This window comes from Pongo pygmaeus, chromosome 19 (genome assembly GCF_028885625.2).
Source record: "Pongo pygmaeus isolate AG05252 chromosome 19, NHGRI_mPonPyg2-v2.0_pri, whole genome shotgun sequence".
Lineage (NCBI taxonomy): Eukaryota > Metazoa > Chordata > Mammalia > Primates > Hominidae > Pongo > Pongo pygmaeus.
In genome coordinates this window covers 82,199,073-82,224,805 of record NC_072392.2, presented here as the reverse complement: position 1 = coordinate 82,224,805, position 25,733 = coordinate 82,199,073, and the positions used below count along the sequence as shown (strand labels likewise).

General features: G+C 55.9%; 1 protein-coding gene across 1 annotated transcript in view; it reads left to right on the top strand.

The window, feature by feature from the left end:
• The window catches only part of SCN4A (sodium voltage-gated channel alpha subunit 4), a 34,541-nt gene extending 15,032 nt beyond the window's left edge, over positions 1 to 19,509 (top strand). Inside the window, exons 13-24 of the mRNA XM_054459005.2 lie at positions 453 to 809; positions 6,111 to 6,587; positions 8,488 to 8,623; positions 9,251 to 9,405; positions 9,956 to 10,129; positions 10,851 to 10,973; positions 12,363 to 12,641; positions 12,941 to 12,994; positions 13,191 to 13,328; positions 14,164 to 14,268; positions 14,938 to 15,208; positions 16,054 to 19,509. Of these exons, the coding sequence (XP_054314980.1) occupies positions 453 to 809; positions 6,111 to 6,587; positions 8,488 to 8,623; positions 9,251 to 9,405; positions 9,956 to 10,129; positions 10,851 to 10,973; positions 12,363 to 12,641; positions 12,941 to 12,994; positions 13,191 to 13,328; positions 14,164 to 14,268; positions 14,938 to 15,208; positions 16,054 to 17,276 (3,492 nt within the window). The 3' untranslated portion in view covers positions 17,277 to 19,509. The remainder of the gene's footprint in view (positions 1 to 452; positions 810 to 6,110; positions 6,588 to 8,487; positions 8,624 to 9,250; positions 9,406 to 9,955; positions 10,130 to 10,850; positions 10,974 to 12,362; positions 12,642 to 12,940; positions 12,995 to 13,190; positions 13,329 to 14,163; positions 14,269 to 14,937; positions 15,209 to 16,053) is intronic.
• Positions 19,510 to 25,733: the final 6,224 nt, after the last annotated feature.

Sequence of the window (25,733 nt, the reverse complement as noted above, 5' to 3'; positions counted from 1 at the left end):
TGCAGTGGTGCAATCTGTGCTCACTGCAAGCTCCGCCTCCCTGGTTGAAGCGATTCTCCTTCCTCAGCCTCCTGAGTAACTGGGATTACAGGCACTCGCCACCACGCCCAACTAATTTTTTGTATTTTTAGTAGAGACAGGATTTTACCCTGTCGGCCAAGTTGGTTTCCAGCTCCTGAGCTCAAGTGATCCACCCGCCTCGGCTTCCCAGAGTGCTGGGATTACAGGCGTGGGCCACCGTGCCTGGCCGGGACTTGTTTTATTTTTAACACATGAAGGGCCTCAGGTGGTAGAATGAGTGTTCCCATTTAACAGAAGGGCAAACTGAGGACTCAGATTGTGCAGGGGGCTGGAGATTCAAGCTACTCGACACTGTTCTTTCTCCTAAGGCTGGGGCTGCCTTGGGTGGTGGTCCCTGGGCCTCATTCACCCTTGCTCTCCCTGCCCGGCAGCTGCGCGTCTTCAAGCTGGCCAAGTCGTGGCCAACGCTGAACATGCTCATCAAGATCATTGGCAATTCAGTGGGGGCACTGGGTAACCTGACGCTGGTGCTGGCCATCATCGTGTTCATCTTCGCCGTGGTGGGCATGCAGCTGTTCGGCAAGAGCTACAAGGAGTGCGTGTGCAAGATCGCCTTGGACTGCAACCTGCCGCGCTGGCACATGCACGATTTCTTCCACTCCTTCCTCATCGTCTTCCGCATCCTGTGCGGGGAGTGGATCGAGACCATGTGGGACTGCATGGAGGTGGCTGGCCAAGCCATGTGCCTCACCGTCTTCCTCATGGTCATGGTCATCGGCAACCTCGTGGTGAGTGAGACTGGCTGGGTGGCCCCTGCCCTCGCCCGGGAAGCGTACAAGATGTGCCTGATGTTTGACTGTTTTCTATCTCCCCAACACATCTTCTCCAAAATGGCAATTTTATGTGGTTTAACTCAGTAGTTCTCAAATTTTAACCTGTGTAAGAATCACTTAGGAGTTACTTAAAACATAGATCCCTGGCCCCACCCCCAGAGTGTCTGATTCAGCCGCTCTGGGCCTAGGCCTGGGGATCTGCATTTCTGACAAGCTCCGAGGTGATGCTGATCAGTGGATGCTGATGGTGGTTCTGGGACCATGCTATGAGTAGCGCTGTTGGAACCGAGTGTTTTGAGTAAAGCAACATGATAATGAGTCAGACAGACCCACATTCCAGTCCCAGCTCCTTTGCCATCATCTGTGTGACCTTGAGCTAACTGCTGCTCTCTAGTTGAGCTGGGTTCTCTAACCCTCACATAGAAGAAAAACAACAGGGACCTCATGAGGTCACTGCAAAGATGATGCCATAGTGTGTACAAAGGCACAGTGTTGTGGGGGAACCTGGGCCTCCTGGCCTTCTCCCACCCTCTTGAACTCCTCTGCTCCAGGGCCTATGGTCCAGGCTCTGAAAAAGAGAATCAGGCTGGATGTGGTGGCTCATGCCCATAGTCCCAGCACTTTAGGAGGCCGAGGCCAGGAGTTCAAGACCAGCCTGGGCAACATAGCAAGACACCCTCATCTCTACAAAAAATGGAAAAATGAAAACATTTAGCTAGGCATGGTGGCACACACCAAACCCAGCTACTTGGGAAGCTGAGGCAGGAAGACGGTTTGAGCCCTGGACTTCAAAGCTGTAGTGAGCTATGATCCTGCCACTGCACTCCAGCCTGGGGGTGGGGCAGAGCAAGACCCCATCTCTAGAAAACAAAAAAGAAACAGGTGCAGATATTGGGAAAATGCAGAGATGGCATAAACTGCATCTCTTCTGCCACTTGCTGTGGTTCAGGGCTTGGCATGAGGGGCTGGTGCAGAGGAAGGGGCCAGGAGGTGAGAGCCAGGGAGTAGGGCCATGGTCCAGCTGGCCAGCATTTCTGCGGCTGGGGCCCCTGGAGGTGACCCTGACTCCTCCCCTTCTTGGGGTGGCAGTGGAGGTCACTCCTGCCAGAGCCCTGCAGTGCTGTGCCCAGCTGCCCCCTGCAGTGGCTGGCGCTGCCCTGGGCAACAGGGACTGGGAAGACGCCTGTCCCCATGTTCCCCAAAGGCCTATGAAATCCCTGAGCTGCAGGGACAAAGCTGCTTAGATATTGCTGATCTCCGACTGAGGGCAGCACGAAGAGAGGGAAGAGGGTGTCACCTCAGCTGCAAAAGAAGACTATGCTGCAGCTACAGAGGAGAACCCAGGCCTCCTGTCCCCGAAAGGAGCATCTTAGGGAGTGGGGAGAGAGAGGGAAGGTGCCCAGGCTCAACTTTGGGGCAGGATTGGGGATGGGGACAGCAGACCCTGAGTAGGAGTTTGTTGATGTAAGTCTAAGGACTTGGGGGTGACTGAGTCTTCAGGGAGTTGCTGTTTCTATGTGTGGAAACTCAAAAACGTTTTAAGCCCCCACTTTGCCGCTCACTGACTGGGAAACCTTGAGCCCATTATTTAACCCTTTGGGCCTCGGTTTTCCCATCTGGAAAATGGGGATGAAAATGGGGATGACTCTTTCACTGGGTGGTTGCAAGGATTATGTGATGCATGCGCTTACAAGTGCTTACCAAAGTGCCTGGCCACGTGGCTGGGGGTGAAGGTGTTGCAGGCATGCGGCGGGGCAGTGCTGGTTTAGGTTCCCGCCACCAGGGCGATGCTCCTGTATTGGCAGTGGAGAGCCTACTGTATGTCAGTCCCTGCCAAAGGGATTTACTGGCATTGCCCCTAATTCTCTCAGCCACCCCATGAGACAGGTAATGTTATTTCCACACTCTCGAGGAGGCACTGCCCAGAACCACACAACTAGTGAGAGACAGAGCTGGTACTGGAACTGGGTCCATATAACTCCAGTAACAATAACATCAACGAAAACAGTATCGTAATAATGATAACGTCAGCATCAGCAGAAGCATGGTGACAGCTGACATTTATTTAGCATTTACCTAGCATTCTGGGTGCTTCACGTGTATTCATTTCACCTCATCCTCACACCCACCTGTGAGGGGCGCGCTGGTTCATCTGTTTTATAGATGAGGAAACAGGCTCAGGGAGGTGAATCTGTCTCGTGTGTGGGATGGGAGCCCCTGCAGTCTGGCTGCAGAGTCTGGAACCAGTGCAGGCCCTGCTTCTGTGTGCCTGTCACCCCTATCACACAGACATGCACACACGCACACACCACTGACATCCTTTCCCAGCCCAGCTCTGTGGCTCTCCCAGTTTGCTCAGATGGAGTGGAACAGCCCAGGGAGGTGGCACTGTCAGCTCCTTGGGCACTGTCCCCTCCCACCACCTCCCCAGGCTTCGGAGAAGCAGGTGTCTGCCAGAGGCCACCAGGGCACCCTGCCAGAGAGTGTGAGGACCCGCGTCCCCTGCACCCATGGCACTTGGTCACTTCTTGCGGGTAACTGTGAAGAAGAAGAGGAAGTGACTAGGTCATCAGTAACCCAAAGCACAGAACCCCCAGGGAAATTGATGTCGGCCCCCTCCCCTCCTCCCTTCCCCCATGCCTAGGGCAGCTATTTCTGTCTTGGGCAGGAGCCGTGTGCAAACCCTGCTGACCCAGAGAGCAGCTAATTCCCATCTCAGATGTGTTTCTGGCAACTGGATGCCTCCCCCCAGAGAGGGAGAAGAAAGACTAATGCGTTTTGGTGGGGGGCAAAGGCAGAAAAGCCTCTAGGGGACATGGCAGGGAGGAAGGGAGCCGTGGAAATTCCCCCAGCACATTCTCTCAAAGAGGGTTTTCAGATATTTTTTAAAGAGAATATTTAACATGATTAACAGAATATAATCAACAGAATGTAGTGAAGACAATGACGAGAAGACCTTGGAGGAGGCTGGTGACAGCCAGGAGTGAGACCCGCTGAGGAGACGGCCAAGAGTGGCGGATCTGCAAGTGCAGGCTCCCCAACTCCCCACGCCCTCTCACTCCCCCAGGCCTCCGAGGAAGAACCTGGCTATGCTTCCGGCTGACAGGAGCCAGGACCCTCACCCCAGCCAGCATTCTCCTTCCTCCCACTGCCCAGGGCCAGGCAGACTGGTAGAAGGAAGGACAACCACATTAAAGACCTTCGGGGCTGCCATTCACCTTGTAGGCTAAGTGAATGATGCCTTCTACAGTTATACAATGACTAGAATCCTGGTTCGAGTCCCGGCTATGCTCTGTGTCCTAGGGCATGCCACGCCACCTCTCTAGGACTCAGTTTACTCGTCTATAAAATGCTGAGCTGGCCTCAGAGTTCACCACACTCTTCCTTACACTTTGTATAACTTACTTTTTCTTTCTTTCTTTTTCTTTCTTTTTTTTTTTTTTCAAGGCAGGGTCTCGCTCTGTCACCCAGGCTGGAGTGCAGTGGTGCGATCTGGGCTCACTGCAACCTCCGCCTCCCGGGTTCAAGTGATTCTCCTGCCTCAGCCTCCCAAGTAGCTGGGATTATAGGTGTGTGCCACCACACCCAGCTAATTTTTGTATTTTTAGTACATGGTTTCACCATGTTGGCCAAGCTGGAGCACCTTGTATAGCTTTCTATTATTTCAAACATAATAACAGCCAACATGTGTTGAGTGCCTACTGTGTAGTCTACTTGTATTGATGGGTTTTTTTGTTTGTTTGTTTTTGTTTTTTTGTTTTGTTTTGTTTTGAGATGGAATCTCGCTCTGTCGCCCAGGCTGGAGTGCAATGGCGTGATCTCGGCTCACTGCAACCTCCACCTCCCGGGTTCAAGCAATTCTCCTGCCTCAGCCTCCCAAGTAGTTAGGACTACAGGCGCATGCCACCACGCCCAGCTAATTTTTTGTATTTTTAGTAGAGACGGGGTTTCACCATGTTAGCCAAGATGGTCTCGATCTTTTGACCTCGTGATCCGCCCGCCCCAGCCTCCCAAAGTGCTGGGATTATAGGTGTGAGCCACCGCGCCCGGGCTTGTATTGATCTTTTAATCCTCACAACAATGGGAGGAACACTTGGATAATCTCCTTTTCACAGATGAGGAAACTGAGGCACAGGGCAGTGAGGCAAATTGCCTCAGAGCACACAGCTAATAAACTGGGGTTCAGAGCCCTGCAATGTGGTTTCAAAAGCTGTGCACTCCAGTCTCTGCTGCCACCCAAACCCACAGTATTGCATGTGTTTGATCTGCTCTCTGTCTCTGCTGGTCTGTGAGCTCCCTGCGGCCATTCATGCAGTGACGGGGGCTCAGGAAATGTCTATGCACTGGAAAATAAAGTGGGTGAGGGTGCTTGCGGGGGGGAAGAGCAGTAGCCTCCTAAGTCTCTTTCCGTAGGGATGTGGGACAAGAACCAGAATAGATGGAGTTGGAAACCCCAAGAGGAGAAAAGAGGGTAAATAGTAGGTCAGATGTCCCTTCCAGAGTAGCAGGGGCCAAGCTTCTGCACTCCAGGAGCGCGGGGTCTATAAAGTCCCACTTAACAGAGGTGGAGAAGAAGGCACAAAAGATAAAGGTTCCCAGTAAGTCCTGGAAGCTCGGCGAGTTGAGCCCAGTTCTTTGTTCCGCATCCTCCAGAAGTGGAGGTAAAGGACAGTCATGGGCCAGGCACCATGGTGATGCCTCTAATCCCAGCACTTTGGGAGGCCGAGGCAGGTGGATCACCTGAGGTCAGGACTTTGAGACCAGCCTGGGCAACATGTTGAAACCCCATCTCTTCAAAAAGTACAAAGATTAGCTGGGCATGGTGGCACTTGAACTTGGGAGGCGGAGGTTGCAGTGAGCCGAAATCGTGCCACAGCACTCCAGCCTGGAGTCTGGAGGCAACAGAGGGAGACTCCTCCATCTCAAAAAAAAAAAAAAAAAAAAAAGGACAGTCATGGAGAGAGTTCCTGTCCCCCAGCAGGCCTCCCTAAACCCTGCCTCTGCCCTGGGTAGCAGAGTCCTCTCAGAAGCCCAAGCCTTCTGAGTTTCCCCATCTGCAGTTTCCCCATCTGCAGAAGGGATGATAATAACCATCACCTCCATGAGCAGTTGTGAACACCTCTTAGGTGGCGTTCTTTTAAATGCCCAACATGTGGTAGTTTGGATCTGTAGACTGAGGACCCCTGTGCTGGTTGAAGGTGGCACCCTCTGGGTCCCGGGGACTGATGTGAGACTCCCCCTGACCCCATGCCCCAGGTCCTGAACCTGTTCCTGGCTCTGCTGCTGAGCTCCTTCAGCGCCGACAGTCTGGCAGCCTCGGATGAGGATGGTGAGGTGAACAACCTGCAGATTGCCATCGGGCGCATCAAGTTGGGCATCGGCTTTGCCAAGGCCTTCCTCCTGGGGCTGCTGCATGGCAAGATCCTAAGCCCCAAGGACATCATGCTCAGCCTCGGGGAGGCTGATGGGGCCGGGGAGGCTGGAGAAGCGGAGGAGACTGCCCCCGAGGATGAGAAGAAGGAGCCGCCCGAGGAGGACCTGAAGAAGGACAATCACATCCTGAACCACATGGGCCTGGCTGACGGCCCCCCATCCAGCCTTGAGCTGGACCACCTTAACTTCATCAACAACCCCTACCTGACCATACAGGTGCCCATCGCCTCCGAGGAGTCCGACCTGGAGATGCCCACCGAGGAGGAAACCGACACTTTCTCGGAGCCTGAGGATAGCAAGGTGAGCCGGGGCGGAGGCTCAGACAGACCCGGCTTCAAATTCTCCTGTGACCTGGAGCAAGCCCTAAATCCTCTCTGAGCCTCAGTTTCTCCAGCTGTAAAATGGGGGTGGTGCCCTATGGCATTGTTGCGAGCATTATGTGAGACGCTGTATGTAAAGCATGCAGTCTGCGCCCTGTGAGTGGCGGCTGTCACTATCATTATTGATGTGGTTATTATGATCAACCCTGTCTGTCCGGAAACCCTGATTCCCTCGGACCAGAACACCTGGGCCCCTCTCACCAGCAGGTGGTGCCCTTGGACATGCTGCTTTTACCTGGGCACCGCAGCTCCAGGACCAGGACCTGAGAGGCCTCTCTTACATATTCTCCGCTGGGCTTGAGGCCCCTTGCCCAGTCCTCACACTTATCCTCTATCTCTGTTTAGACCCCACCTGGGTCTGCTCTCAACCTCCCAGTGTGGGCCAAAGTGCCAGATCCAGGCAGGGGACTCAGGAAAGGAGCCAAGGGCCAACGGGAGTTGGGGACAAGGAAGGCAGAAGCCTCGGGCAGGAGCCCTGACCCTTCGGCCATGCAGGGGGTGTGCTGCTGGGCTCAGATGCCCCTCCCCACCCCTCCACTGCGAGGGCGAGGAAGGGACAGGAATGCAGTGGTGGTCACCCCCAGCAGCTGAGGCTGAGGCTGGGACCCTGCCTGGGTCTTGAGCCCCCTTCCCCACCGTCCAGCTCTGGCAGGGAAAGGACTCGTACAGGAGCTAGGACGGGAGCCCCTGCCCACCCCTGCACCATCGGCCTGAGCCTAATGAACTTTGCCCTGAAAGCTTTTGACTCCTTATTCCTCCCAAATATGTGGCACGCTGGCTTACCAGGGACCAAGTGCCTGTGAGCTATAAATACCCAGGCAACTGTGGCGCAGACCTCAGTATGAGGCACTCAGGTGGCGGGGGAGCTGGAGAGCACCAAAGTCCCAGGTTCCCCGGGGCCGGGGCCGAGGCCTGGGGACTTGTTCAAGGAGGGCGAGCACAACTCCAGGGGGGATTTAGGGAGTTGGGTGCACAATCGGGGCAAGCAACTCAGTGGATGCCCTGGCTGACCTAACACTCTGTGCCTCAGTTTCCCTTTTAGTCTACTGAAAACAAGGACCCCCCCCCCCCCACCATGGTGGTTTTCTGGCTACCACTCTGGATACAGAGCTGCCCCGCAAGTTGCCCTCTTCTTCTCTTCAGAGGCCTCACCCTCAGCCTTGAAGGGGTCCCCTGCAGGGTGGAGGCTAGGGCCGGGAAGCTGGCCTGGCCCAGCAGGAGGAGGTGGGAGGAGGCCTGGCCCGGCCGGAGCACCCGCCTTCCCCACTCCCGCTCCCAACACTGATCAGGTTCCCTTGGCACGGGATGGAGGCTTTGGCTAGGGAACATTTTCCACCCTTTCTGGATTCCTCAGCCAAACAGACCCTGGGGGTGGGAAGGCTCAGACGCTAGGGGCACCACACGCCCATGCTCTGAGGGCTGTGACAGCCTGGCTCCATCCTGACCCCTTTTCATACCCCTGCCCCCTCAGAGCTACCTTTAGGCCCCCCATGCCTCCCAGACCCCCCACTCGGGCCGGGGTCCCTGCCTCCTCCCTTATCTGAGGCCTTCGCATGTGTCCTCATGCCCTCACCGTCCCTTCCCAGGCATCAGCCCCGCCCCACTCCTTATGTAAGTGTCATGCGGGCATGACCAGGGCCACCTACGTCCCCGTGGTTCCTCGACCATCCAGGGCTGGATGAATGAACGAATGAATGAATGATTTTGCTCCTCCCTCTCTTCTTCCCTTCCCTTCTGGTCTCCCATCCTGCCCCATCTGGTGGGAGGATGAGGGGGTCTTTCAGGGACCCAGATGTCATGTGACCCTGTGGCCTCTACAGAAACCGCCGCAGCCTCTCTATGATGGGAACTCGTCCGTCTGCAGCACAGCTGACTACAAGCCCCCCGAGGAGGACCCTGAGGAGCAGGCAGAGGAGAACCCCGAGGGGGAGCAGCCTGAGGAGTGCTTCACCGAGGGTGAGGGCACCCCTCACCTCGTCTGGGTGTCTCCCCCAGGCCTGCAGCCCCTGCAAGGGGCAGGCTACACCAGGACAAAAAGCACATGAACCTGGGGCTGCCTGGCCATCCCCGTGCCTCACGTGTCTAGGGGTGCTGGCAGTGCATGCCCAGAACTGTGGCACAAGATCCATGCAGAGCCCTTGGTGCAGACCTAGCTTGGAGCAAACGTGCAGAAGTGTGGGTGTCAGCTCCTGAGATCCTCCTCTCCATCTTCAGGGAGCAAAGCCTTCAGGACATGGCACTGGAGAAATGTCATTGTCCATAGAGCTTGCTGGACTGTGCAGGATGGAGACCGCCTGGGCGAGGTGGGGGGTGGGGCAGCACTGGAGCTGGGGGCCAGGAGGCCTTTCTTCTGCATGCCGCTCCCCAGCAGCCATTGTCGCATGTTGGATCCGGCTGGGGAGGGAGGCCCTGAGTCCCCCATGTGAGCCAGATGGAGCTGGGTGAGGGAGGAGGTGGGGGCCCTGAGTCTGGGAGCTGGAGAGGGGCATCCTGGGACGCCGTGGGAGGGCGCTGACTGTGCACCCCAAGGCAACCCCAGGCCCATGATGTGGTGCCTGTCCCTGCCTCCCCCGACCCCATCAGCCTGCGTGCAGCGCTGGCCCTGCCTCTACGTGGACATCTCCCAGGGCCGCGGGAAGAAGTGGTGGACTCTGCGCAGGGCCTGCTTCAAGATCGTCGAGCACAATTGGTTCGAGACCTTCATTGTTTTCATGATCCTGCTCAGCAGCGGGGCTCTGGTAGGCACCGCCTGGGAGCACGGGGCAGGGGCAGGGGCCAGGCCCGCAGCAGGTCCTCCTGGGGCTCCCCATCTCCACACACAGGAAGGGCCATGCTCTGGTCATTCCCAAACCCTGAGAATCTTAAAGGAACTCGCTGTGCCTCCAGGATAGGTTATAGGATGTGCTGACTTTCTTAACATGGCAGAGGTGCCTCTCTTATTACGTGGGCGCTGACTTTTGTGCACTCTCTGCTGATGAGGAGGCAGGAGAACCCTGGGAACTGGGGGCGCAGGACTGAAGATGTGTCACTGTTGACCTGTCCAGCAGATGATGGCAATTTGCTGTTGTTGGGCTTGGGGAAGGGCAGGGCTGAGGGATTCTCCCCACTGGGAAATACGCTCATCCCCATGATGGGTGGTGGGAGTCCAGAAGATGCGGACAGCCTGTCCCTTGGGCTGGGCCCCCTCGGCAGACCCCCGGGAACCACCAACATAGAGCAGGGCAGGGGACCTGGCTGCCGCCCCAGCCTGCTGGACCCCAGCCACCCTGGTGGTGCTGGTGCCCCCAGGCCTTCGAGGACATCTACATTGAGCAGCGTCGAGTCATCCGCACCATCCTCGAATATGCTGACAAGGTCTTCACCTACATCTTCATCATGGAGATGCTGCTCAAATGGGTGGCCTACGGCTTTAAGGTGTACTTCACCAATGCCTGGTGCTGGCTTGACTTCCTCATCGTGGACGTGAGTCCCCACACGCTGGCCCCGTAGCTACATCCAGAGGCTGTCAATGTGGCAGGGACCTCAGGAAGCCCAGGCCCTGAAGGGCAGGACCTGCCCAAGGCCACCCCCAGAGTCAGATCCTCGATCAGCGCTGCCCTTCTCAGACACAGCTGCCCAGGGAAGGGTTAGGGACTGGGAGGCCTTCCCTTCTCCTCAGGGAAAGGAGGCTTTGGGGGAGGACAGCAGGCAGGGGGGCTACTTACCATCCCTGCCAATAGGAGTGGAGGAGTTTCTTACTTCCTACATTTTATTTATTTATTTTTAAGATGAGGTCTTGCTACGTTGCCCAGGCTAGTCTTGAACTCCCGGGCTCAAGCAATCCTCCCACCTCGGCCTCCCAAAGTGCTGGGATTACAGGCGTGAGCCACCACGCCCGGCCAGGAATGGAGGATTTTCTTAGCCTCTTAGATGGGCTCACAGGCCTCCTGAAGGAGTCGGGTACCATCCCTCCTATTCACAGTCATCCCCAGTTAGTTGATGACATCACTGAGGTGGTGCCAGGCTCCTACAGGTACTGGGACAGGTCCCAGGGCTGCTCTTCCCACCGGACGGGACCACCCACTAGGGCGCGGATCTGAGGGAGACAGCCAGGAGCTGTGAGTCCAGGAAGACCCCCGTGGCCTGGGCTTGAGGGGAGGCTGGGGGCCTTGCACGCACTGACCCCCTCACCCCTCCCCTGCAGGTCTCCATCATCAGCTTGGTGGCCAACTGGCTGGGCTACTCGGAGCTGGGACCCATCAAATCCCTGCGGACACTGCGGGCCCTGCGTCCCCTGAGGGCACTGTCCCGATTCGAGGGCATGAGGGTGGGTGCTGAAGGGGCCTCTGGGGTGGGCTGGGGATGGGGGACCCGCCACCTTCACTGCAGGGGGGAGGTTGCATGTCTATACTCCAACCACCACCAGAGGGAAGCAGAGAGCTTGGACCCACGGCCCTGCCTGAGGCCAGGTCTGGCCCCCACCTCCCCTAGCTGTCCTCCCCACAGGCCATCTCCTGCCTGCCCCACTCCCGCTCTCAGCCCCCGATCCAGCCCGCCCTTAGCTTACCTCTGCCACTACTTGAGGGGAGCAGAGACTGCAGAAGCACCCAGGAGGGCCCCACGGCCAGGGAAGAGGAGGAAGGAAGGCAGGTTTATGTGGTGTTTATGGGTGGTTTATGAGTGGGTTTATGGGTGGCCCTCCCCAGCCTCAGACTGAGCCACCCAAGGCTTTGAAACAAGGTGCCTGCACCCTGGCTCTGAGCCTCCCCCTCACCCCCTGATGAGCTTGGAGTCACGGTTGGGGCCATGCCCTTGAGCTTGGGGTCAGTTTGGGGAAGATCCACTCAGGCCCTGGAGAGCGGAAGCGACAGGTAAACACAGGGTTGGGGGGGCAAGAAAAATGGGACTTCCCCAGGAAGAGAGGTCTGCCGGGAGCAAGACCTGCTCCAGCGGGACAAATTTCTGCAAATCTGGAGGCCATGGCGAGCCCACCCAAGCGGCCCCTTCCTGTCCCTGCAAGAGGCCAGCCGAATGTTGGGCCCTCTGACCCCCCAGAGCCAGGGAGCCCTCCCATTGAGGGGAGACAAGCTTCCTGTGGCCATGCAGCTGGTCGGTGCCCCAACCAGGAACAGAGCTCCCCTGGGCACACCAGGCTTGTGCCACACGCTCTAGAGGTCATGAAATGGCTCCTCCTTAAAAAGAGAGGGGTGTCAGATCCAGCCCAGTCTGCAGTGGTCAGGTGGGCTGTGTGACTAGGGCTGGTGGGGATGGGGCTTCTGTCCCAGAGTTCCTGCTGCTTCAAAGACCCTGGTGCCCTCTTTTCTGTGCCTGTGTCTGGGGCTCTGGGGCTGAAAACCCATGAGCAGGGGCTGGGTCACGTGAGCTGAGTTTCCTATGGGGGCTGAGCAAAGAGTGTTTGTCTCCTGCCTGGTGACCCGTGACCAGGCTTCTTCCAGAGAAACCCAGCACCCCTACTGTAGGCTGATGGCTCCAGCCAAGCAGAGAGCCCTCTTGACCACCAGGCCTGCAGCTCCCTCCCCCTCCCCCTTACCACCCCCAACCTGCACACACACAGCCCAGCAGGTCAGCCCTCCTCTAGGAAGCCCTCCCTAATTGACAATGCCCAGCTCTGCCTGGTCCCCTGGGTGGCATGGAGATGGGGAGCGCTCTCTCAGAGGCTGGGAGAGGCACTGGCAATGGACCCCCTGGCCCCCAGGTGGTGGTGAACGCCCTCCTGGGCGCCATCCCCTCCATCATGAACGTGCTGCTCGTCTGCCTCATCTTCTGGCTGATCTTCAGCATCATGGGTGTCAACCTGTTTGCCGGCAAGTTCTACTACTGCATCAACACCACCACCTCTGAGAGGTTCGACATCTCCGAGGTCAACAACAAGTCTGAGTGCGAGAGCCTCATGCACACGGGCCAGGTCCGCTGGCTCAATGTCAAGGTCAACTACGACAACGTGGGTCTGGGCTACCTCTCCCTCCTGCAGGTGGTGAGTGTGACCCACAACCCCTGCCGGGAACCTGGGTGGAGGTGCCCCCCACCCCGGTCCCTCTCGTTGTACCCAACCCCAATGTCACTCCAGTTAGGGGACCGCCCACCCTGCTTCCAATGCTGTGGGATCCCCAGGCAGTGTCTAGACCTCTCTGGTCTTTACTTGATGCTTGCTCAGTGGGGCTCTGGCAGGCGGCCTCTGGCAGGGGAGGACCAGGTTGGGCGGGGGAGGGAAACTCATGGATGATGAAAGCAGGGAGCGGCCCCCCGGCTCACTCCCCAACCACACTCTCTCAGGCCACCTTCAAGGGTTGGATGGACATCATGTATGCAGCCGTGGACTCCCGGGAGGTGAGTCGGGGTCGCTGAGATGTGGCTGGTGAGTGAGCCAGGGAAAAGGACTCAAGACAGGAGGGAGACACGGCAGCACATTCTGTCCCCGAGACTCGGCAGCCCTGGGGGTGGATGGGTCCTGCCCTCAGGGCTGTGAGGGGCAGGGAGAAGCCAGCGTGCAAACCCATGCCATCCCACCCTGTGGCTCCTGCAGAAGGAGGAGCAGCCGCAGTACGAGGTGAACCTCTACATGTACCTCTACTTTGTCATCTTCATCATCTTTGGCTCCTTCTTCACCCTCAACCTCTTCATTGGCGTCATCATTGACAACTTCAACCAGCAGAAGAAGAAGATGAGTATCAGCTCAGCCCCCCGGGGCCCTCCCCGTGCCGGGCCTCCCTCTTGCCTCCCTTGTCCACTCTCCATTGTGCAAACCCACAAATGCTGCCTGAGCACCTACCAGGTTGTTGGTTCAGGCAGCTAGCTTGGGTCCCAGTCCCACCAGGCCACCTTGAACAAGTGGCTTGGCCTCCGTGAACCTCGGTGTCCTTATCTATGAAATGAGACTGCTGGGCCAGGTGCAGTGGCTCATGCTTGTAATCCCAGCACTTTGGGAGGCCAAGGCAGGTGGATCACAAGGTCGAGTTCGAGACCAGCCTGGCTAACGTGGTAAAACCCCGTCTATACTAAAAATACCAAAAAAAATTTTAAAAAATTAGCCGGGCGTGGTGGCAGGCACCTGTAATCCCAGCTACTCAGGAGGCTGAGGCAGGAGAATTGCTTAAACCCAGGAGATGGAGGTTGCAGTGGGCCGAGATCATGCCACTGCACTATAGCCTGGGCAATAGAGCTAGGCTCCATCTCAAAAAAAAAAAAAAAAAAAAAAAAAAAAAAAAAAAAAAAACGAGGCTGCTACAACCTGCCTTGTGGGTTACTCTAGGGCTCAGCGAGATGTTGATGAAAAGTAGCCAGAAACAGGCTGCAAGACAGCATTGATCCCCACTCCCCTTCCCTCCCTTCTCCTCGGTCCCCCATTCTCCCCTTGTCCCTCCATCTCTGACCCTCTCCCTTCCTCGAGGCCGATCTACAGGGGCAGGGGCTGCCTTAAAGGTGGTGCCTGAGGTGGGGGGTCCTGGAGGCAGGAAAGGGAACTGCACCTCAACCTGACAAGCCCTATCCCACTATACTTAGGAGGGAAAGACATCTTTATGACGGAGGAACAGAAGAAATACTATAACGCCATGAAGAAGCTTGGCTCCAAGAAGCCTCAGAAGCCAATTCCCCGGCCCCAGGTACAGCCCTCTGGGGCCCCTGTCCTGTGTGTGGTGCCAGGCTCCTGCCTAGGGGACTGATGGGGGTAAAAGACTTCCTGCCCTCCACCCACCAGGCTGTGTCCCTGGGTGAGGTTAGGCCCACCCCAGGGGCAGGGGACTTGGTCTACCTGCAGGGAGGGACGCCTCTTTGTAGTGCCACAGAGACACCATATGCACAGAGGCTGTCCATGAAACTTCAGTGACTGCTTTACCCTCACCTGGCCCTGCGAAGCCCCTCAGTGCTCATCTACCTCCCACCTGGGACCCCAGTGGCCCCTGGGGCAAGGGCTCCCACAAGTGGAAAGAAGAGGATGTCCAGACACCCTCCCCAGGAACAATGACTTTGAAAGAAAGGGGAGGAGCATCTGGGGGACCTTGAAGGAGGTCCCCGGGGGAGGAGAGAGAACCATGAACCCCATAAAATGACCTGGTCCCAGACCTGTCATGATCTGATGGGTCACCCCTCCTCCCCTGGCTGACTCCACCACAACCCCCAACACCTCCTTTCTCTCTCTCTCTCTCTTTCTCTCTCTCTGTCTCTGTCATCTCTGTCATGCTGTGGTGCCATCCTGTGTCTCCTGCCTGTCCATGTCCTGTCTGGGCCTGGCCACCCCAACTCCCCCACATCCACTCCCACCCATGCTGCAGAACAAGATCCAGGGCATGGTGTATGACCTCGTGACAAAGCAGGCCTTCGACATCACCATCATGATCCTCATCTGCCTCAACATGGTCACCATGATGGTGGAGACAGACGACCAGAGCCAGCTCAAGGTGGACATCCTGTACAACATCAACATGATCTTTATCATCATCTTCACTGGGGAGTGCGTGCTCAAGATGCTCGCCCTGCGCCAGTACTACTTCACCGTCGGCTGGAACATCTTCGACTTCGTGGTCGTCATCCTGTCCATTGTGGGTGAGCGGGGCAGGCTGGGCCAGCAGGGCAACACTGAGCTGAGGTACTCGGGAAGATCCATCCTCTCATGCACACACCTGCCCCTGCACCCTCACACGCTCACGAAGACACACGCCCACGCAGACACACACCTGTTCATGCCTGCCATTCACTCTCAATGCACAAAGGCACACGTGTGTGCACACAGGCAGATCGTCACCCGCGCACACGTGGATGCACCTCAGGACACACAACCTCAGGACACACAACTCAGGTGCCCACATACTGAGTGAAAAGTGTAAAAGATGGTTCCATGTCTGTGTGCACTGAGAAGTGCACGGTCATGCGTGTACTTATGATAGAAACTAGCTATTTATTATCAACTGTGCTGTGCGCTTGACAGGTGTTATCTCACCTGTTGTTCATGACAATGTCATGATCAGGAACTGTTGTTCCCATTTTACAGGTAAGGAAATTGAGGCACAAACAAGTGAAGTGGAGACCCAGAGTCACACAGCTGTTCTGTCTCTCTCTCTCTCTCTGTCTATCTCTCTTTCTCTCTCTCTGTGTCTTACACACACACACACACACACACACACACCAGTGGCATTTGCAAACAGCCTTGGGAATGGGCCTTACACTCCCCCACTTCAGGGTATCCCACCTCCAATTCCATCAAGACAAAGCTGCAGCCCCTGGCCCCAAGACCCGTGGGAGAGCCCAGCCTCACCTGTCAGTCATCTGGGCTGTGCTCTGAGACTTGAGCAGAGCACACCAGGCCGGGCCCCCTGAGCCCTGCATGCTCCCCACACCCTGTGCCAGCCCCCCTCCCCAATGGCAGCATCCTCACTAGCTCCTCCCCGCAGGCCTTGCGCTCTCTGACCTGATCCAGAAGTACTTCGTGTCACCCACGCTGTTCCGTGTGATCCGCCTGGCACGGATCGGGCGTGTCCTGCGGCTGATCCGCGGGGCCAAGGGCATCCGGACGCTGCTGTTCGCCCTCATGATGTCGCTGCCTGCCCTCTTCAACATCGGCCTCCTCCTCTTCCTAGTCATGTTCATCTACTCCATCTTCGGCATGTCCAACTTTGCCTACGTCAAGAAGGAGTCGGGCATCGATGATATGTTCAACTTCGAGACCTTCGGCAACAGCATCATCTGCCTGTTCGAGATCACCACATCGGCTGGCTGGGACGGGCTCCTCAACCCCATCCTCAACAGCGGGCCCCCGGACTGTGACCCCAACCTGGAGAACCCAGGCACCAGTGTCAAGGGTGACTGCGGCAACCCCTCCATCGGCATCTGCTTCTTCTGCAGCTATATCATCATCTCTTTCCTCATCGTGGTCAACATGTACATAGCCATCATCCTGGAGAACTTCAATGTGGCCACAGAGGAGAGCAGCGAGCCCCTTGGTGAGGATGACTTTGAGATGTTCTATGAGACGTGGGAGAAGTTCGACCCCGACGCCACCCAGTTCATCGCCTACAGCCGCCTCTCTGACTTCGTGGACACCCTGCAGGAACCGCTGAGGATAGCCAAGCCCAACAAGATCAAGCTCATCACGCTGGACTTGCCCATGGTGCCGGGGGACAAGATCCACTGCCTGGACATCCTCTTTGCCCTGACCAAAGAGGTCCTGGGTGACTCTGGGGAAATGGACGCCCTCAAACAGACCATGGAGGAGAAGTTCATGGCGGCCAACCCCTCCAAGGTGTCCTACGAGCCCATCACCACCACCCTCAAGAGGAAGCACGAGGAGGTGTGCGCCATCAAGATCCAGAGGGCCTACCGCCGGCACCTGCTACAGCGCTCCGTGAAGCAGGCATCCTACATGTACCGCCACAGCCACGACGGCAGTGGGGACGATGCCCCTGAGAAGGAGGGGCTGCTTGCCAACACCATGAGCAAGATGTATGGCCAGGAGAATGGGAACAGCAGCTTGCCGAGCCCGGAGGAGAAGGGCGAGGCAGGGGACGCCGGACCCACTATGGGGCTGATGCCCATCAGCCCCTCAGACACTGCCTGGCCTCCCGCCCCTCCCCCAGGGCAGACGGTGCGCCCAGGGGTCAAGGAGTCTCTTGTCTAGCAGGCAGCGTCGGGGTGGCCCGCTGAGTCTCGGCATAGTCCCCAGAGCTCACCCATGGTGCCTGCACACAGAGTGAGGGAGAGGGCTTTGAATCTGAGACTGTGTCTGGCTCCCTGATGGAGGACAGGATTTGGCCACACTGGGGCTGACACCCAGGCCCAAGCACCTGCGTTCCCAGACCACGGGAAATGGGAATTGCGCTCAGGGGCTCCATGCTGGGTCTGAGGCCCCTACCTCCATGATTTAACCTTCAAGTTGCTCTGACCCCCTCTGGACCCTGTCGCCCCTCCTTTTGGCCTGGGGGCGGTCAGAACATTTGAATCTCTGCCCCTCACTTGGGGAGGAGCTGGCCTGCGGTGGAGGGATCAGTTGCCCCCCATCACCAGAGTCTTAAGGGTCACTGGCTTCTCCCCAGGAAGTGGCTCAGACCCCTCAGCCCCAGCCCAGACAAAGATGTCTTAACCTCAGGGAGTGCAGACACCTAACCCCAGGGCACTGCCAGCCCACCCCCTTTGACTCTGGGATGCAGCTTCGCGCAGCAGGCCAGCTCAGGAATTCCCTGGAAAAGGGAATGTGACTGGTTCAGAAATAGCTCCTTGAAGCCTCAAAACCTGATTGGCCACTGGATCCTGCTGCTTTGGGCTGGGATGGTGACTCCTGAAACCTTTTCCCAGGCCATGTCCAGGTCTGTAGCTCCCCTGGCTGGCCCCTAGGGGAAGAGCAGAAGGAAGGATGCCACTTGGGAATTGTCCTTTTCTAGGAAGCACGGGGGGGTGAGACAGGCTGGGTCCTGCCAGCTGGATTGCTGCACATGGCCTGAGCATCCAGACCTGAGCGGGGGTCAGGGACCTGCTGCTCAGTAAGAAGATTCTCGCCCCTTCCCTCTCTCCCTGCCTCACTCCTCCGTGGGCACCGCCAGGGCTCCAGGAGCCTCATCCAGCCTCAGAGATCTCCCTTCTCATCTCCCCAAGCCCGACTCTTTCTCACCTTTCCCACCTCTCTCCCCAAAGTGATCCTAAGAATGTACAGTTGAGCTCAGGTTAGATATTTCGACCCTGGAGCGTGCAGCAGGGAAGGCCCAACTGGTTCAGGCTCAACCTTCCAACTTCTGTGGCCTGAAGAAGCACTTCTGCTGCATCGGTGTTCTGGGCATGGCAGGGCCAGGCCTCTGCTGGCTCCTGGAGAACAGAGGCTGTGCCTGGAGGAGGAGGGGTGAGAGACCTGCTCAGGCGTCACTGGATTTATTTACTTGTGTGTGTACCTGTGGCTGTGTGTCTGCTTGTATGCTTTTATAGGCCTGTGTGTATAGCTGTGTGTGTGTTCAAGTGCATGACTGTACGTGTGTGTGTGAACCACTGTGTACTGGTGCCTGCATTATGCACATGTGTCTGGGTATCTTTGTATATATGTGTGTCGGTGTGCCCTGGACTGTTTCAAGGTCCATGGAGTACGGCTGGTGTGTCATACTGTGTAGACCTGTCCCTGGGAGTGTTTCTGTGCCTGGGAGAGTGGACCTGTGCTATGAGTGTGTGGATGAGTGTGAACGTATGTGGTAAGGTGTGTACTCAGGGCATTCTGTTGGCCTAAGTGCCTCTTCTTTTTCTTCTTGTTTCTCATGAAATGTTTGATTAAAATTGAAGCAGCAAAACCTTCAAAACAAGACATGTATGCGTGCTTGAGTGTGTGCACACGTGTGTGTGTGTGTGCACATCTACGTGCCATGCCTATGGGCCAGAGTTGTCTTTATTGTCCACCATGCTCTCTCACCTGCTCCCGGTCCTGCCTGAACAGCCCTCTCTCTCACTCCCCTCTCCTTCCCTTCCTGTTTCTCGTTGTCACACCCCTGGCCTCAGCCCTGCTCCCTGCCTCCTGCCTGTGTCTCCTCTATGGAAGGAGGCCTCCACTCCTTCCGTCTCTTCCTTCAGAAGTTTCGTCTAATGGGGGCAGTCTCCCCTGCCCGGCACGTTGCCCCTCTGCCTTGCCCTCCTGGGCCCTGGGCTGGCACAGCCCCTGGAGCCTCAGAAATCTGTTTAATTGGATATTCTCCTCGGACTGTGCGCAGGTTGCAGAGGAAGAGTAGATGAGCCGGGTCAGGCCTCTCCCTGCCTGTGGCCCCTCCCCTGCAGCCGGATGCCCATTCCTGCCTGGTCCAGTGGGGAACAAGTCCCACGCCAGGCCAGCAGGCGGGCTCCTTTGTACAGTTCTTACAATAAACCCTCCTTGGTGCCTCTGGTGTGTGGCTTCTGCCTTCTGCGTGTCAGTGTGTGGATGCGGATGGGGGCTGAGGGCAGTGAGAAGCAGAAAGGGTCGGTGGGGATTGGAGCCAAACGTGGAAGACACGGGAGCCTCTCAGGTGGCCGGGCAGGATAAGGAGGCCCCAGGTCCCCGCTCTGGCCCAGTCCAGCTCTCTCCAGCCTCCTTACAAAAGCCCCTTAGCTGGAATCCAAGAGACCAGATAGGATCAGGGGTCAAGGCCTGGCTCCCACAACAGGCAGCACTGCACTCCTTCTCTTCCGGGTGATCCATTTTGGAACTCTGTGTCCCCAGCTCCTCCTCTCCAGAGGCCCCTTCATTTCTCTGCCCCTCTCAGAGGCCTCAAGGTGCCTGTGGGGCACACAGCACAGCCTCTCCCTCTCCTCAGAGGCGCTGACCCCAGGACTGACTTCTGACCCCGGATAGCCCAGGGTCACGTGGACCTGTGACTAAGCATATTCTTATGCAGCAAGTTTAGCCCACAGCCCCCAGAGAGTGAAATATAATCTTGTATGTAATTTTCTTTTTCTTTCTTTTTCTTTTTTTTTTTTTTTTTGGAGATAGGGTCTCACTCTGTCACCCAAACTGGAGTGCAGTGGTGCAATCATGGCTCACTGCAGCTTCGAACTCCAGGGCTCAAAAAATCCTCCCACCTCAGCCTCCCGACTGAGCCTGGGACTACAGGCACATGCCACCACACCTGGATGGTTTTTTTATAGAGATAGGGTCTTGCTCTGTTGCCCAGGCTTGTCTCAACCTCCTGGCCTCAAGTGATCCTCCTGCCTCGGTCTCCCAAGTTGCTGGGATTACAGGCATGAGCCACTGCACCCAGCCTGTAATTTTATTTTCTGTAACAACTTCTGACTCCCAGGGCTGTATTCTTCCAGATAAGTAAGCACTTAATTATTTTCAGAATTTCTGCACCCTCTCTTCCTGGGTCCTGAGGTTATGTAGCACTGGCGTTGGGGATGGGGAGGGGCCCTCAGGCTGCCCCCCGGTGTCCTTCCATTGTCTCTGCAGCACCTTCCACCTTGCAGCTCTCTGTGCGTGCAGTGCGAGGGGAGGTGTGGAGAATCTCTACAGGGTTGTCTGAGTGCCCCCAGGGTGCTGTCTTCCCTCCCTGGAGTGGGAGCTTCTTCTCACTTGTTTTTTCAAATTTTTTATGTCAATAGTTTTGGGGGTACAGGTAGTTTTTTTTTGGTTACCTGGATAACTTCTTTAGTGGTGATTTCTGAGATTTTAGTGCACCTGTCACCTGAGCAGTGTACACTATACCCAATATGTAGTCTTTTATCCCTCACCCCTCCCTCAACGTTCCCCACTGAGTTCCCAAAGTCCATTATATCATTCTTGTGCCTTTGTATCCTCATAGCTTAGCTCCCACTTACAAGTGAGAACATATGATATCTGGTTTTCCATTCCTGAGTTACTTTACTTAGAATAATGGCCTACAGCTCCAACCAGGTTGCTGCAAAAAGATGCTATTTCGCTACTTTTTTTTTTTTTTTTTGAGACAGAGTTGCACTCTGTCGCCCAGGCTGGAGTGCAGTGGCGCGATCTCGGCTCACTGCAAGCTCTGCCTCTCAGGTTCATGCCATTCTCCTGCCTCAGCCTCCCAAGCAGCTGGGACTACAGGCGCCCGCCACCATGCTCAGCTAATTTTTTGTATTTTTAGTAGAGACAGGGTTTCACCTGGTTAGCCAGGATGGTCTCAATCTCCTGACCTCATGATCTGCCCGCCTCAGCTTCCCAAAGTGCTGGGATTACAGGTGTGAGCCACGATGCCCAGCCTATTTCACTCCTTTTTATGGCTAAGTAGTATTCCATAAAGAGGTGTATATATGCACCACATTTTCTTTATCCACTCATAGGTTAGTACGCACTCAGGTTCGTTCCATATCTTTGCAATTGTGAATTGTGCTGCTATAAGCATGCATGTGCATGTGTCTTTTAGAAAATCAAAATTATATCAAGTAACTTCTCCAACCACAGTGGAATAAAACTAGAAATCCACTCCAAAAGGAACCCTCAAAATTATACAAATATTTGGAAATTAATCTGTGCTTGAATGATTTGGGGGTTAACAATAAAATCAAGATGGAAATTTAAAAATTCTTTGAAATGAATGATAATGACACAGCTTCTCAAAACCTCTGCGATACAGCAAAAGCAGTGGTAAGAGGAAAGTTCATAGCATTAAATGCCTACATCAAAAACTCTGGAAGAGCACAAATAGACAATGTAAGGTCATGCCTCAAGGTACCAGAGAAACAAGAACAAATTAAACTCAAACCCAGCAGAAGAGAAGAAATGACAAAAATCAGAGCAGAACCAAATGAAATTGAAACAAACAACACAAAAGATCAATTAAAACAAAAAGTTGGGCTGGGCACAGTGGCTCATGCCTGTAATCCCAGCACTTTGAGAAGCCGAGGCAGGCAGATCACGAGGACAGGAGTTTGAGACCAGCCTGGCCAACGTGGTGAAACCCCATCGCTACTAAAAATACAAAAATTAGCTGGGTGCAGTGTTGCACACCTATAATCCCAGCTACTTGGGAGGCTGAGGCAGGAGAATCACTTGAACCCAGGAGGCGGAGGTTGCAGTGAGCTGAGATCATGCCACTGCACTCCAGCCTGGGCAACAGAGCAAGACTCCGTCTCAAAAAAAAAAAAAAACTGGTTCTTTGAAAAGATAGAATTGATAGACCATTAGCAAGATTAACCAAGAAAAGAGAGAAGATCCAAATAAGCTCTATTAGAAATGAAACTGGAGATATTCTTTTCACTTTAAGTTCCTCCAGACCTCACCTGGAGCCCTCTCTGGCATGAGGGCCAGGAAGATTTGCAGAGCGCAGGGTGCTCAAGCCCACACATCCTTTGAGCCTTGAATGGTGGAAGAAAAAAGGCCTCATTTTGGGTGAGAAACAGAGACAACATGGGACAACAGTGCACAGCTACCCACCTCCCCAGGCATCTGTGCCACTCCTCGCCCTCCTCAGGGCGTGCTGTCCGCCACATTCACCAAGTACCTCAGATGTAGGATGGCCTTCAATGTGCACAGCTGCCCTTCGAAGAACGCACTGCTGGGGCCGGGCGCGGTGGCTCATGCCTGTAATCCCAGCACTTTGGGAGGCTGAGGCGGGTGGATCGCTTGAGCTCAGGAGTTTGAGACCAGCCTGGGCAACGTGGTAAAACCTGTCTCCACAAGAAATACACAGATTAGCCAGGTGTAGTGACATGACCTGTAGTCCCAGCTACTCAGGAGGCTGAGGTGGGTGAATCACTTGAGCCCAGGTGGCAGAGTTTGCCATGAATGGAGATTGCACCACTGCACTCCAGCCTGGACAACAGAGTAAGATCTTGTCTCAGAAAAACCCCAGAAAAAAACAACAACAACAAAAAAAAAACGCGCTATTGGGCTTATTTCTGTTTTACGAAAATGAGGAACCTTGGTGACTGAGAGGTTAAGAATGGGTGTTGCCTCATGGGTGCTGTTGGCATGTGGGGCAGGGAACTCTGCTTTGCCAGCCAATGCCCCCCCACCCCGGGCACCCACCGGTCATTGAGACCAGCGCAATTGCCCTGATGCATGTGCAGACGCTCCCTCCGTGGGGGCAAAGCCACCCCTAGTAGAGAACCACTGGTAACCTGGGGAGGTTTCCTGGCTGCTACACTGCTGGTTCAGGACTCAAACCCATGTCCTTCTTAGCAGGTCTCTTCCCAGTCACAGCAGCCCAGCAGATCCAGGACACCTGGGCTGGAGAAGGAGGCAGGGGTCTGAGCTCTTCTTTCCCTGAGGTTCTTCCCCCTCCCAGCATCCTAGGGTGGCTGGGGGTCACTGCCTTCTTGCTTCCCCACCCCCTGAGCCCCTTGTCCCTTTCCCTGACCCCGGCCCCCATTCCTTATTTCAATGTTGCCTTCCTGGAAAGGGAGGTGTCGTCAGATGTCAGAATGTGAAGCCCAGGGCAGCCGAGGGCAGAGGCGGGGGTAGGCTTGTGAGGCCTCCTGTTCTGGGAAGAAAAGGGCATCATGAGCCCAAGATGGGGCTCAGGGCTGTTGTCACCAGTGAGGGAACAGCACGGCTCAAAATGTGACAAATAACCCTGCAGGCGGTGGGGCCCCCGCTGCCTCCGCCCCTCCTGAAAACAGATCCCTGCCCGGCATGAATGGGAATGAAGCCCAAAGGCCACATCTGCATCCTTGTCCACGGGATGTGTGTGTCTTCCCTCCCTGGAGTGGGAGCTGCTTCTCACTTGTTTTTTTTAATTTTTTATTTCAATAGTTTTTGGGGTACAGGTAGTTTTTTTGGTTACCCGAATAAGTTCTTTAGTGGTGATTTCTGAGATTTTAGTGCACCTGTCACCTGAGGATGGATGCCAACTGTCCCCTACCAACCTCTGTGTCCCCTACAGTCTGCTGGGCCCTAGGACCAGCTCCCGAGTAGGCCCCACACTACAGGGTCCAGGCAACACACTTGTGTGAGCATGCACACACACACACACCCACCCCCCCACAAACACGTGTGCCCCAACCCTCTCCCAGTTATACCCCCAACTTTGGGGAGACACTAGCCCCAAAGTTAACGAAGGACTCTGTCGTTAGGGGCTCGGGAAGAGTATTTCCTAAACCATGAGACTCCCAGATTTTGCCCCACTCCCCCCGGGTCAGTCTCTCTCCAGCCACCCTCACCAGCATGGGGGCCCATGGTCCTCAAGCTGACCTCAGGTGATGTTTATATTTCTGAGCTGTTTATTCCATGAACTGAACATCTGACACCTTTTCAGAGAAATGTTTTTTCATTTGGAACATCTGGAAACAAGAAAGAACATCTGGGGCTGCCCGGAACGGGCTGTTCCTCGGATGAAACCTTAACCCTCCTGCCCCTGATTTCCGTGGCTCAGGTCCTGGCCTGCACCCCTTGAGAGTGGCCCCCACCTTATCAGGTCCGAGGCCTAGGCCAAGATCTAAAGAGGGACCACCCAGACCCTCTGCCTTCTAAGCACGGCATGGTAGGCGGTTCTGCTTCTCCCTAAATCCAGACAGACCTGCCCCAGCACAGACTGGAAAATGGAGGGTCGTGAGGAGAGTGAGAGGTGGACAGAGGGCACCGATGATTTAGTGTCTCTTCCTCTCCTGGGGGTCGAGGATGAGAAACAAAAGAGAAGCTGCCAGGAAACACAAAACTCAAAGAGGGCTCAGCTGCAGGGCTGAGGTCTGCAAGCATGCTGTGTACAGTCATGCATGTTGTGCCCTGCACAAGGGCATCTCTGAAGGGGCTGCATTGGACCCAGGAGCAGGGGCCCAAAGGTGAGCTTATATCAGTTCCTGAGCACTGTGACTCCATCCAGCACCCTGCGGACAGGCAGGATACAGCTGGAGGACCTGAGGGCTCCCCACACCAGCTCCCGTTCCCTGCCCAAGACCCCCTGGACCTGCAGACAACAATTCAACGCACTCAGAGTCCCACAGTTAAGAACTCCCTGAAGAAGCCCCCAGTGGCTGCGTGGTGGATTTTCGCAAAGCTGTCTCCACCTACATCCACCCTGTTTGGCAGCCCCTACATACTCTTTCACAGCATGAGGAAGGGAGGCCTCTCACCAAGACCTGGACTGAATCTTCTCCCAGTGGCTGCCACACTTGGCCTGCTCTTGCTCCAGAACCTCTGTGGCTCCCATCCTCCACAGAGTCAACTTCCAACATGGCTGCCTGCACTCCAGCCAAGAGGCTCTGCTCTGGGCCCCTCCAGGTGCCTGAACTGGGTCTGTGGCTGCCCTGTCCTTCTTCAGTGCTCCTCTTCCCGCTGGGTGAGGAATAGTTCAGGGCAGAGGAGCTAAGTTCAGGTTCATTCATAGGACAGGTGCCTATTTCGCTCACAGCCCAGGAATAAAGACTTGCCAGGCTCGGCCCTTCAGGGAGCTGGCAGACGGCAGAGGGGAGGCTGGCTGGCCCAGGGGATGACCACCGGTGGGGTAAGCACAGACAGAGGGGAGCATAGGCTTCCCCCAGAAGACTGAGAGGCCCCCAGAGGCATCCACAGAGGACCCCAGCTGTGCTGCCCAAGCTGGGCGACCGCCAAACCTTAGCGGCCCAGCTGACAAGAGCCCGCCCTCCCCCAGGGTCCCCGGAGAGCTGGTGCCTCCCCTGGGTCCCAATTTGCATGGCAGGAAGGGGCCTGGTGAGGAAGAGGCGGGGGGGGACAGGC